Genomic DNA, 12,661 nt, shown 5'->3' with positions numbered 1-12,661 from the left:
TACCGCCCCTCTTTCAGTGCCCAGCCCGCCTTCCTTGTATTTTCTAACCGCCGCCCCCAGCCTGCCACAGCCTCCCCTCCCTCTCCTCCCCCTCCCTCACGCCGAACGAAGTCTCGCACAGGCGCAGTACCCACTGAGGGCTGCGCCTGTGCGATCATCAGGAGACTGAGGGCGGCAGCTTCATCTTCGTCACTGGGCATGCGCCGAGCCCAGTGACGTCCGATGCTCGCTCTTCCCTCAGTCAGCAGGTTCCAGTGCAGGGTGTTAGGTAGTGTGATAGGAATTACTGTTTCTCTGCTGTCCATACATACATCCTACAGACATAGTGCTGTGATGTCACAACAATACTTAGTGCACCAATCAGTGATATCTACTCAGACCTGATAAAATGTGAAGTTGCATGTATTGCGCAAAAAATATGTGCATCATTAGTGCCGATTTGCTCAATTGCAAAAATAATGACGAGATCGCGAATTCCAGGGTCTGTGGCAGAGTATCCCCTTTTCAGCATCTTCTTTTAGTAACTCAGTAGTCTGGCAGAGTCTCCTCTTCCAAGCACTGTTCCCTAACTGCAGCACCTTAGGGGTGCTAGTCTACAGTTTTAGGTAGACTAGCACCTTCTAGTGGGAGGGGTGGAGTGGAGAAGCTCAGCACAAACAGATACATTGTAACACTTTCTGTCTGTGATAAACTTACATTAGAGCTTCAATAATAGTCAATGGCAATGACACAGCAGTTTTTCCAGACAAAAAAAAGTTTTCAGACATAACAACAGAGCTAAAACCAGACATTCAAAAGATCAGACTGTCTGCTTTTGATGGTAAACGTCTGGCCTTTTCCCTCCAAAACATGGTCTTCTTTAAACTCAATAGCAGCTGTAGAAAATTACCAGCTTCTTATTCAAAGTCCTAGCAGTCTCTCAGTATTCATTAACCCTTTCCACAGAGCCATGTAAATAAAGTGATAATGAACAGGATATATATCACAACATACAAATAAAATGCAATACACACTGCATATATTAAATGGTATAATAAATGCAGTGTGTACAGATATATAGTATATGCAGCAATGTACTGATATGTGAGGTACAAGGTGTAATTTATACCTCGTACCTCACATATCAGTACGCTGCTGTATATACTATATGTACACATTGCACCTATTGTAATTCTTACTATGTGACCTGTGTCATCATACCTTCTTTTACATGCTAACTCCATTCTACTTTGTACCAGAAGGCTTTCTCCCTCCAACTGCGGCCTTAGTGCTCCTGTAAGTCCCAAACAGAGTTGAGACATTTAAGTCAGGACAATCCTGCTGCCAGTGGGGAAAGGGGGGGGGGGGGGGGGGGGGGGATTTCAGGGGGCAATAATTCTAGCCATTTTGTACATTATGGTGGTATTTGGCAAAGTTAGAGAGATATTTTGTGCTGCAATGTGGTGTTTAAATGTGAAGTTGGGGAGGTATTTTGGAATGCACGCTGTGGAGGTATTTTGAGCTTTATCATGGCATGTGTTGTTGTTAGGGAGGGTAACGTATGTTTCTGGCTGTGTGATTAGACATTTTTGTGTTCCACTTTTATTTACTTTCTTGTATTAATGGTTTACATAGGGGCATGACCAGGTAAAACAAAATTAATCTCCACAGTGTGCATTGCACCGTTATTCCTATGCAATATCATATGTGGCTGATGGGGTTTATGGGCCGGGGCTGTTTTGTAATCCCAGTCTGGCCCTGAAGGAACACAATATAACATGAAGCAGCAAGCACAGTTCATGGAGCAATAGGAGGGGCCAGGGGTGAATAAGGGAGGGGCCAGGAATGAGTAGTGTGAGGGGCTATTGATGGGGCATGGGGGCCCAATTCATATTCTTGCTTTGTATGTATGCCCCTGGTCTTACCTAGTTTCTTTAGTCATAGGTTGCCGCTGAAAACAACCTAGTTATGACATAAGGATAGCTTGAAAGTGGACAGTTGAATTTTTTGTCAAAGAATACTGAAATACATATGGGGTCATTTATCAAACTGATGTAAAGTAGAACTAGCTTAGTTGCCCATAGCAACCAATCAGATTCCTCCTTTCATTTTTCACAGCTCCTTTGGAAAATTAAACGTGGAATCTGATTTGTTGCTATGGGCAACTAAACCAGTTTGATAAATGACTCCAATAGTTTTTCCAAATAATATGTCCTTTTTGCAAATTTTTATATGTTGGTTGCCAAAGCCTCAAATTGCATGTTATCATCAGGAGACATGTTTCTCATGTATCCAGTTTAGAGTAAAAAAAATGTATGAGCATTATCACTATGCTTTCCTTGACACACAGTGGCAACATCTCCTCCCTGAGAGTTAAGAGGATTAGTGACATTCGTGATCAAATGTTCGCAAACCGCGCGTTTGCGGCGGGCCCCATTTACTTTTATGGCAGGCGAACCTGAAAAACCTTCAGGTCATATTTGCAGCCACCAAATACTTACTAGAAGTGCACAAATAGCACCACAACATGGACAGTGACATGGGAGAGGCAGATCAATGGCAAAAATTCCCACAAAAAATATGTATTTTAATCAGGGGCCATCTTTATGCGTCTTAAAGGGAAACTTTAAAAAATGTGCCCTGCTAGAGCCTAGAAAATTTTACTGTAGGCCAGTGAAGTACAGGCCCCAAAAATTAGGCATTCACCTGACGGAAAAGAAAAAGTGATTATGTGGCTGGAGCAGCCTATCAAGCATATGCAAGGTGGAGTTCCAGCGCGTCGGGCTGTCACAAATCAGACGTCTTACGGGCAGGTGGTGTTCTGTCCCATCTTATGTGTTTGTCATGGGTCAAAGTTCGGCGCAATGCAAAAGAATATGGTGCCGGCGGACATCGCCATATGTTTCCATGTTCGGCGAAACGCGTTCGTGCAAAGTTCCCTGTGAAACGACCGCTGGGTGAACCACAAGGCCATCTCTACAGAGGATCAAGTGCATTTACCCTATGAGGAGGAGATTACTGATGAACAGAATCAATACAGCCCCTGACAAAAGTCTTGTCGCTTCTCTATTTTATAGAAACTCCTGCTATCGACCTGACTTTTAATTAATCAATTGGTGTTAGAAATAGCTCATATGAAAAGTTAAAAAAGCACTGAAATAAATTAGTTTCACTGAAAAAAGATTTATCATTTAATCAAGACAGAAAGGTCAAAATTTGGCAAGACAAAAGTTTTGTCGCCTATACAGAAATGGAACAATTTTACTGCAAATCCAAAAATATGTCAGCAAATTAAGTAGTGGTGCTGTGAGATCCAAATTTAATATCTTGTATGACTTCCATGAGCTTGAAGGACAGCATCCATGCGGTTTGGCAAGGATTCATACAATTTATTGATGAAGTCACCAGGAATAGCAAAGAAAACAGTCTTGCATGCCTCCCAGAGTTCATCAATATTCTTTGGTTTCGTCTTCCATGCTTCCTCTTTCATCCTACACCACATATGCTCAATGATGTTCATGTCTGGTGACTGGACTGGCCAATCCTGGAGCATCTTGGTCTTCTTCGCCTTAAGGAACTTTGATGTGGAGATGGAAGTATGCGATGGAGCACCATCCTGCTGCAGAATTTGGCCTTTTTTATGGTTGGGAATATAAGAGGTAGCTAAGATTTCTTGGTATTTTACACTATTGATGTTGCCTTCCACCCTGCAGATCCCTTCGCACGCCCCCATACTGGATGTAACCCCAGACCATGATTTTGCCTCCACCAAACTTCACAGTATTCTGGGTAAATCTCGGCTCCATGTGGGTTCCAGTAGGTCTCCTGCAATATTTGCGGCGACTGTGGTGTAATTCAACAGAAGATTCATCTGAAAAATCCACCTTCTGCCACTTTTCCAGGGTGCATCCTTTTAGCATGCTGTGGGCCTTGGCAAATGCCACACGGTTTTTCAATTGTCTTTTGTTTAGTGCTGGCTTATGGGCACTGATTCGACCATGGAGGCGATTTCGAGACAGAATCCGACAAACTGTTCTGGTTGACACAGGGACTTCAGGTGATCAGGTCTCGTGGAGCTCTTCTGCTGCAGTGGAAAATGGGCTGGCCTTGGATTTTCGAGCCAACAAACGGTCCTCTCCTGACCTGGCCTTGTCCAAAACGTCTCCAGTCTCTTCAAATCTTATTTTTATCCTCTGAACTTGACGCTGAGACACATTGAAGGTGTCTGCCACATCAGCAGTGGATCTGGTCTTCAGCCTCTTGATAATCAAAACGTTAGTCTCCGGGTGAATCTTAGTCATGTTTGCAGAGGTCTAGTTGCAGTTGATGTGAAGGTCTAGTGTACTGGGGTTCTTTTTATACACACCTGAGACCTAATTGATCCATTATTAGACACAGGTGAAGCTCATATGACAAGGCTACAACACTTATGTCTTGGCAAAAATTGACTCAATGGGCTTTACCAAGCTGTGAATATTAGAATACTTTTTGTCAGTTTCGTTTTGCACTGAAACATTATTACAAAAGCTGTTGGGATTAAAATGACCCATTTCTTGTAACAAAATCTTGATTAGAAATATATTTTAGCAGCACTTCAGGTCAATTTGTACACAAGCGACAAGACTTTTGTCAGGGACTGTATGTGTTTTTAATTTTTGTACTTAAAGGGGTTATCCAAGATCTATAATGCCCCCCATATGCCTGGGCCCCTCACAGAGGTTATATTTACCTTGCTCCCTGGCACCCACATTGCTTCTGATGCCGGCACGGCTGCCACTGCATCATGGCGTCGGGCGGGACAGCCAATAGCAGGCTGCGATTGGGACAAGTCTCCCTAGCATTGCGGCCTGCTATTGGCTGCCCTCCCGACGTCTTGATTCAGCAGCAGCCGTGCCGGCGAGCGAAGTAAGTACAACCTCTGTGAGGGACCCGGGCATATTGGGAGGCATTATAGATCTTCGATAACCTCTTTAACACTTGAGTCACCCACAGGAAGACTTCATTTAAAAGAGTTGACCCATTGAGGACATTGATGGCATATCACTAGGATATGCTATCAACATTAGATAGATGCAGGTCCCATCTCTTAAACCCTCTCCAGAATGGGACTAAAGAGCCTACACCTAGAAATGGGTGAGGCTAAAGCAAAAATACATCACATACCTTTTTTCTTTAAAAATCTGGCAGACAAAATAGCAGTCCTCTGAATCTCCCAGACCTAGGCTCAGGGTGTGAATTATCACAAGGGTGCTGCACTTCTTCTATATCTTTATCTTACAGTGTACTTATTGACAGTATATATTTTTCTCTTTACTTTTTAGGGGAATCGCTGGTTCGGTCTTAGCTGCTGCTGTAATTGGATGGTGCAGTTTTTCAGCTTCGAAAATATTCATCACTACCTTGGCAATGGAAGGACAGCAGCTCCTAGTAGCATATCCTTGTGCCTTGCTTTATGGACTTTTTGCTTTGCTAACTGTGTTTTAAAAAAAAGTATGCTATGCACTGGAGTAGCACTACACTATGTGGACTGTTAATCTAATGGTATCATAGACTTTAACTGGAAGCATGCCCTGTTCTTTTTACTAGAAGAATACAATGGGTTTTGGGGCTGAGTGTCTAAAGTTGCAGGGCTAGTTTAGCTGAATGTAATGATAGCTTTCACTTAGCGATCCACTGTTTCTGGAGAAATAGTGTTTTTAATCCACATGCAAATGAGCAGTTAAGTGCAGAGAGGGTGGGCCCAAGAAACTTTGGGCACCCTTGCTCCTTCAGCTTTCTCTGCCAGCCCATCCCTCTCCTTCTTGATTAACAGGGCCAGGTTCTTGCAGTCATCTCATCTGACCCTGTTAATCAGTAAGAGAGAGGAAGGCAGAGGGGAAAGGGTGCACAGCGTGGCTTGCGCACGCCCTGGGTGCACTCAACTGCTCATTAAAAGTACTTTTTCCTCCAGAATGAAGCAATGAATCACTAAGTAAAATGTATCATTGCTTTCAGCTGAACTAGCCCTACAAGACATTGGAGGAGATTTATCAAAACTGGTGTAAAGTAGAACTGGCTTAGTTGCCCATAGCAACCAATCAGATTCCACCTTTCATTTTCCAAAGCAGCTGTAAAAAATAAAAGGTGGAATCTGATTGGTTGCTGTGGGCAACTAAGCCACTTCTACTTTACACCATTTTTGATAAATCTCCCCATTTTGTCTGGTTTAATAGTGAATTTCCTGCACTCACTCTGCCTTTCATCATTATGTTTATTACAAAATAATTATTAGAAAAGAAAAGATCCTTTAATGATTATTGCATACTTTCCGACCAGGTGAATTTCTGAATAATAAAGTTTTTACTGGATTATCAAAACTTCTGGTAATAATGCATAGAAGGAGCATGGAAATCTAAGCTTCTAAGCCCATCAGCAGTCATAGGGGGAGATTTATCAAGACTAGAGTTTTATTCGTCTGTCTTGATATCCCCTGCGCTGCCAGAGGATGCGCCTAATTTATGACGAAGCTCATGCCTTGTCATAAATTAGGTGTATCCTCCTGCAGTCCATCCGCCTAACCAAAAATCTATGACAGCTCAGAGCTGCTGTAGATTTCTGGCTTCATTTACGCCAGAAAACCGACGTAAATGAAGACGTGGTGGCTGGCCATACCTCCATTGAGGTGGTGAGGATGGCAATAAATGGGGAAATAAAACCATTTTATAAAAAAATCGCAAATGTGACTTTTTAACACCACTTTTCAGGCGCATGGGGAATGATAAATCTCCCCCGTAGTCAATTTGATATACCTACCACTTATCATTGCATAACTCTTGCTTATAAAGGGAGTCATCCTAGTGGTAGGAACACATGTTGGGACTTGAGGACATTTGAAATCCACGCACGACACAGCCAAAAGCTGTGCTGCCATATAAGCTGAAGTGGTTTTCTAATAGTTCCTTAAAAGGTGATTATTGTTAAGGACCATGTGGTTTTATGTGTGAACCTGCAAAACCACAAGCAATGGATTTTTCAAGAACTTTTAGAAAACCATGATAGCGTGTATGACCGCATTTTTTTTTTGCCACATTTCACATGCATCTCGACAGCACAAGATAAAAAAAGGCATGCCGATTAATTTGCAGATGAGGGCACCCAACTGCAAAGAGAGATGTAACTTCAAGGTCCCAGGTCCCAAGGCTAAATCTGTAGCATTCAACTTACCATTTAATATTTGTAATACTGGTGTCTTCTTGTGTAGCAGAGAGTTCATCCATCTGCATTTGGATGCAAACAGTATGTTTCCAAATATTTATCTACACCCCTGACTTGAAAGTACCAGGGACCTCAGTGATGATGAGACATTTGTGATCACTATGGAATCTGGATAAAAGAGAGAGAGAGAGATGTTGAGTGTGCAGTTGTAGTGCCCTGGAGCAAGGGTACTTTGAAGTCTGAACATTTGTGGTCATTTGCCCCAGTTAACCCTTATGCAGAGTCATCAACTCCTTACTTTATTTCACTTTAAAAGGTTATCTTGCACTGACTTATACTGCTTAATACTGTGTAACTGCATTTTATGCTGTGATATACTGTATATCCTGTTTATTTGCACTGTGTTTGCACGACACTATGGAAGAGGTTAATGAATACTGAGAGACTTTTGGGACATTCTAGCTAATAATGAGAAGCTGGTCATTTTCAACAGTTACTATAAGGTTTAATGGGACACTGATAGGCCCAATAACCATAATTAGCTGTACATATCCATGCACAGATCTTCTAATGTGCATTAAAAACATATAAGTATTCCCCCTGTCCACATTATGAATACAGTAAACTCACGTTTTATAACCTGAACTAATCGCTGTTCTTTCTGCCCAAGGGGCGGGGTTTCAGCTTTTCTTGCGCCCAGCCAGCATCAGCCCAACCGCCATTTTTGAAGCGCCGCCCAGCTCATCAATATTCACTTAGCTGGGCGGCTTCTGCAGTCCCCGACCTTCCGAGATCCGGCGCATGCCCAATAGAAAGCTATGGGTGCCGGGCGCATGCGCAGAAGCTGGAAGCGAGTCCGATGCCCATAGCTTTCTATTGGGCATGCGCCGGATCTCAGAAGGTCGGGGACTGCAGAATCCGCCCAGCTAAGTGAATATTGATAAGCTGGGCGGCGCTTCAAAAACGGCGGTTGGGCTGATGCTGGCTGGGCGCAAGAGAAGCTGAAACCCCGCCCCTTGGGCAGAAAGAACAGCGATTAGTTCAGGTTATAAAACGTGAGTTTACTGTAATTATAATGTGGACAGGGGGGATACTTATATGTTTTTAATGCACATTAGAAGACCTGTGCATGGATATGTACAGATAATTATGGTTATTGGGCCTGTCAGTGTCCCTTTAATGAAGACTATGTTTTGGAGTGAAAAAGCCAGACTTGTTTACCACCAAAACCAGACTGACCTTTTAAATGTCAGGTGTTTTGTCTGAAGACTTGTTTTTGTCTGGAAATACTGCAGTGTCATTGCCATTGAGTAGTATTGATGTTCTAATGCAACTCTATGAGAGACGGGAGTTGTAACAATGTATTTGTTTGTGCTGAGTTTCTCCACTCCACCCCTCCAACTAGAAGGTTCTAGTTCAGCCAGAAACTATATACAAGGAGAGCAGTCAGAGCCCCTAGTGTGCTGCAGTTAGGGAACAGTGCTTAGAAGAGGAGACTCTGCCAGACTATTGAGTGTCCAGAAGAAAACGCTGAGACAGCGATACTCTGCCACAGACCCTGTATCACCAGCCTTTGGCCAGAGTACTAGTCTTCTGAGAAAGGGACAGCTAACTCAGGCCTTTTCTCAGCACCAAACCCTTCTTCTGCCAGGGAGGAGACTGGAGAATCCTAGCCTGTATTAGGGTACTTTCACACTAGCGGCAGGACTGATCCGACAGGCTGTTCACCCTGTCGGATCCGTCCTTCCACTATTTCGATGTGCCGCCGCTCCGTCACTATTGACTACAATGGGGACGGGGGCGGAGCTCCGGTGCAGCACGGCAGTTCGTGTGAGAGGCCGTCGGACCAAAAAGTGGGACATGCAGTACTTTTAGTCCGGCGGCCTTTCGCCATGCACCGCCGCGCTGCGCCGGAGCTCCGCTGCCGTCCCCATTATAGTCAATGGGGACGGAGCGGCAGTCCGGCGGCACGGCAAAATAGCGGCAGGATGGATCCGACAGGGTGAACAGCCTGACGGATCCGTCCTGCTGCTAGTGTGAAAGTAGCCTTATTTTGCACCTGAATTCCTCCAATAAAGAAGCACACTGGTTTACTGCAGACCATGACTCTGGACTTTCCCATTGAGGTGCACCACGCCTTACCATCCCTTCCAGAGAGCAGCAATACGTGGGGACACCTCAACAGTGTCCAGGGGAACCAGTATAGCATTTGGTCCAGCCTAAACCCAGCCACTGCACAGTGGAAAAATGTAGAGCAGTGAAAGACCTAGTAGATAAAGTACAAGGGACAGAGAGAAGACCATAATAACACTTAACGTTTCTCTTTCTTTTGTCATCTTTTACAATGAGACCCCTATGACATAAAAATGAGGGTAACTATGCCTTACTTTAATTACAGTATGCATCTGGCTACAGCTGCATTCACAATTCTTCTGGCTATAATGGTAACACACTACAAACGTTGTAGTCAGATGTAGCGAGATGTAGTCTTAACAGGTTAGCCAAGCTCTTATAAGGCTTCATTCTCCGGCTTTGCCTAATCTGGCAGGCTGTTGCATCACTGCATGCACCAGTATTTTGCAGGCTGAAACCCTGCATTTATGCTGGAAAGTGGTCAGATCACCGCTGGATCCCTTTATAGTCAATAGGGATCCAATAGTGAACTGTATAATTCAACAGCCGGCAGGCTGTTCTGTGCCGGAGCAGACAGCTGGATACATTCACCGAAGATGTGAATGTAATCTTATGAAGTTACACTTTCCAGAATTTAAATCACCACATAAAGGGAGGAAGAGACATAGAGCCAGAAAGAAATACTGGGAGAATTCAGCTGTGAATCCTGCAGATTTATAAATACTTCTTTGACTATAATACAGACTGTAACTTGGGATCATGGAAAGATGAGTAATGCAATATATTTGCAAAATTATTCGACTTTTAATGTATATTAATGGGGTATTCCCATCTTAGACAATAGGGGCATATCGCTAGGATATGCCCGCATTGTCTGATAGGTGCGGGTTCCACCGCTGGGACCCGCACTTATATCGAGATCGGAGCGGGGAGTGCTGTGGCGGGAGGACCCCAGATTTCCCGGGGTCGGTCCACCACCAAGTGCTAATTCCTGCCTCTCCCATAGAAGTGAATCGGAGCGTGCTGCGCATGCGCAGCCTATGCTCCCATTTCTTTCTATGGAACAGATGGCAATAGCCGAGCCAATGCTTGGCTATTTTCACTGGCCCCATAGAAATGAATGAATGGAAGGCGGCTGCGCATGCGCAGTGCGCTCTCCTTCACTTTCGGGGCTCTGTTCTCAATATAGGTGCGGGGGACCCACATCCTAGCGATATGCCCCCATTGTCTGAGATGAGAAAACCCCTTTAATATTAGATTTAAACCTTAAAATTACCTTCAACTGGACGTCAGTAATAATTTATAACGCCGCTACACAAATCCCTGTAAAATCAAAAGCTTTGCAAAAAAAAGTAAAATCCCAAATGTCAAAACAAAATTTAGGGGGTCATTTATTATTAGATATACACCAATTTTTGGCGTATATCTGTCACAGATTCGGTCGCAAAGGGGATTTCCTGCCGAATCTGTGACCTTTCCGCATTCATATGGGGCGGGCAGGAAAAGAGCGGTGGCCTCTGTCTCATTTATCATTTTCTACACCTGTTTAAGGCCGACAAATGATCTAAATCTATGCCAGCAAGGGAACTGGTATAGATTTAGGCCGGCGGTGGATGCGTCTAAGTTATGTAGAGGCCGGCGCCTCTACATAAAGGCGCATCATGCGCCAGCGCAAGGGGCATTAATGAACACATTCATTTCTATAGACAATGACCTTTCACTAGCCTGTAAAGTGCAAACAAGTGCTATGCAAAGTAAGATAGATATTTCTAACTAAAATGTCACATAGAGGCATGACTATTTAGTTAATGAGCGGAATAGGAGACAATTGGCATCACTGGTTAAACAATTCAAGCAATTATAGCAGAAATATAACAGCGCAGCTCATCAATACATCTCCATAAACATGTAGAATGCATCGTTTAGATTGCCAGCAGCAGAGGAGGACAAATCTCTACAGGGAAACTCAAATTAAGTATGAATAAAATCAACACAAATTCTGATCATCTGTCCAGTTTAACACCGGATGTGAAGAGACGCTAGTACTGAAGAAGTCGTACACAGGGAATCTTTATTTCGTTTTCTTTGAATGTCTATATCATCCTCCTCACACCCTGCACTAAGCCCAACAGTGTTTCTGTTTTGTCCGGACTGTTTCTTTAACCAGTTCAAGATTAGGACAGTGGGTTTGAAAGTGATTTTCTAATCAAATAGTGACCGAGATTTACTAATCCTATAGATCAGGGATGGCCGACCTGAGGCTCTCCAGCTGTTGCAAAACTACAAATCCCAGCATGCCCAGACTACCTACAGCTATTAGCCTACAGCAGGGCATGGTGGGAGTTGTAGTTTTGCAACCGCTGGAGAGCCGCAGGTTGGCCATCCCTGCTATAGATGGTGTAATCTTAGGCTACATTCACGTATTTTGTTTCCATGTCCGTTCCATTTTTTTTGCGGATTGGATACGGACCCATTCATTTCAATGGGTCCGCAAAAAATGCGGACAGCACACCGTGTGCTGTCCGCATCCGTATTTCTTTCTGTAGCCCCGCAAAAAACATAGAGCATGTCCTATTCTTGTCTGTTTTGCGGACAAGGATAGGCATTGTTACAATAAATCTGCAAAAAAATAAAACGGACGCAACACGGATGTCACACGGATGTCATCCGTATTTTTTGCGGATCCGCATTTTGCGGACTGCAAAATACATACGGCCGTGTGAATGTAGCCTTAGACCGGCAATCTGGACCTGCACCAGATTTATCACAGGGGCTCAGGCTGGATGGTAAATCTGGTGCAGGGACAGACACTTTTCTCTCTATACCAATTATTGGTTGGCCTACTTTGAGGGCTCATGCACATGAACATGTGTCGGCCAGGCCTGTGCTACGGGCTGCAATATGGGTGATATTTTTTATTTATTCCACTTATATACAATTTTTTTTGTGATACCTGTGGAAATATAGCAGAAAAGCAAATAAGCCTGTTTGCCACATTTCACTTTTTTCTTTTTTTTTTCAATTTTTTTATAGTTTAAACTACATTTAAATTTCGACTCCATTTTTATGGCCTTTTTGTATAGCAGATGTATAACTTTGGGTTTCTGGGGCAGAGCTATAAGTTTGCTTTGAAATACCATTTCATTGTTTGCATTTTTATGTTGTTTGTCTTACTGTTTTTATTTATTTTACACAAGAGACCCTCATCAGGTCATAATGTTTTTTTGCTGGGGTGACGGGCAATTTAATATGACTCATTTTTATATTGCTAATTTCTCCTGTAACTGGGAATATTATTCCTAGCTACAAGGAAAATGCTTGCTATAATGTTTGCCTCTATTGTGTTAGTGCATTA

At 43.4% G+C, this 12,661-nt stretch overlaps 1 protein-coding gene across 11 annotated transcripts in view; it reads left to right on the top strand.

Annotated features, from left to right (window-relative positions):
- Positions 1-6,046, top strand: part of YIPF7 (Yip1 domain family member 7) — a 145,579-nt gene extending 139,533 nt beyond the window's left edge. For 9 of the 11 annotated variants that reach the window (XM_044298799.1, XM_044298782.1, XM_044298752.1 and 6 more), the window contains one exon: positions 5,301-6,045. In XM_044298799.1, coding sequence (XP_044154734.1) covers positions 5,301-5,463 — 163 coding nt within the window. In that variant the 3' untranslated portion in view covers positions 5,464-6,045. Of the gene's footprint in view, positions 1-5,300 lie in introns of all 11 variants that reach the window. The other 2 variants (XM_044298792.1, XM_044298787.1) reach the window with 1 other exon arrangement.
- The last annotated feature ends 6,615 nt before the right edge of the window (positions 6,047-12,661 follow it).

The sequence above is a fragment of the Bufo gargarizans genome, chromosome 1 (assembly GCF_014858855.1).
Source record: "Bufo gargarizans isolate SCDJY-AF-19 chromosome 1, ASM1485885v1, whole genome shotgun sequence".
NCBI lineage: Eukaryota > Metazoa > Chordata > Amphibia > Anura > Bufonidae > Bufo > Bufo gargarizans.
Note: the sequence above shows the minus strand (reverse complement) of the source record. Positions and strands in the feature narration are given on the sequence as shown.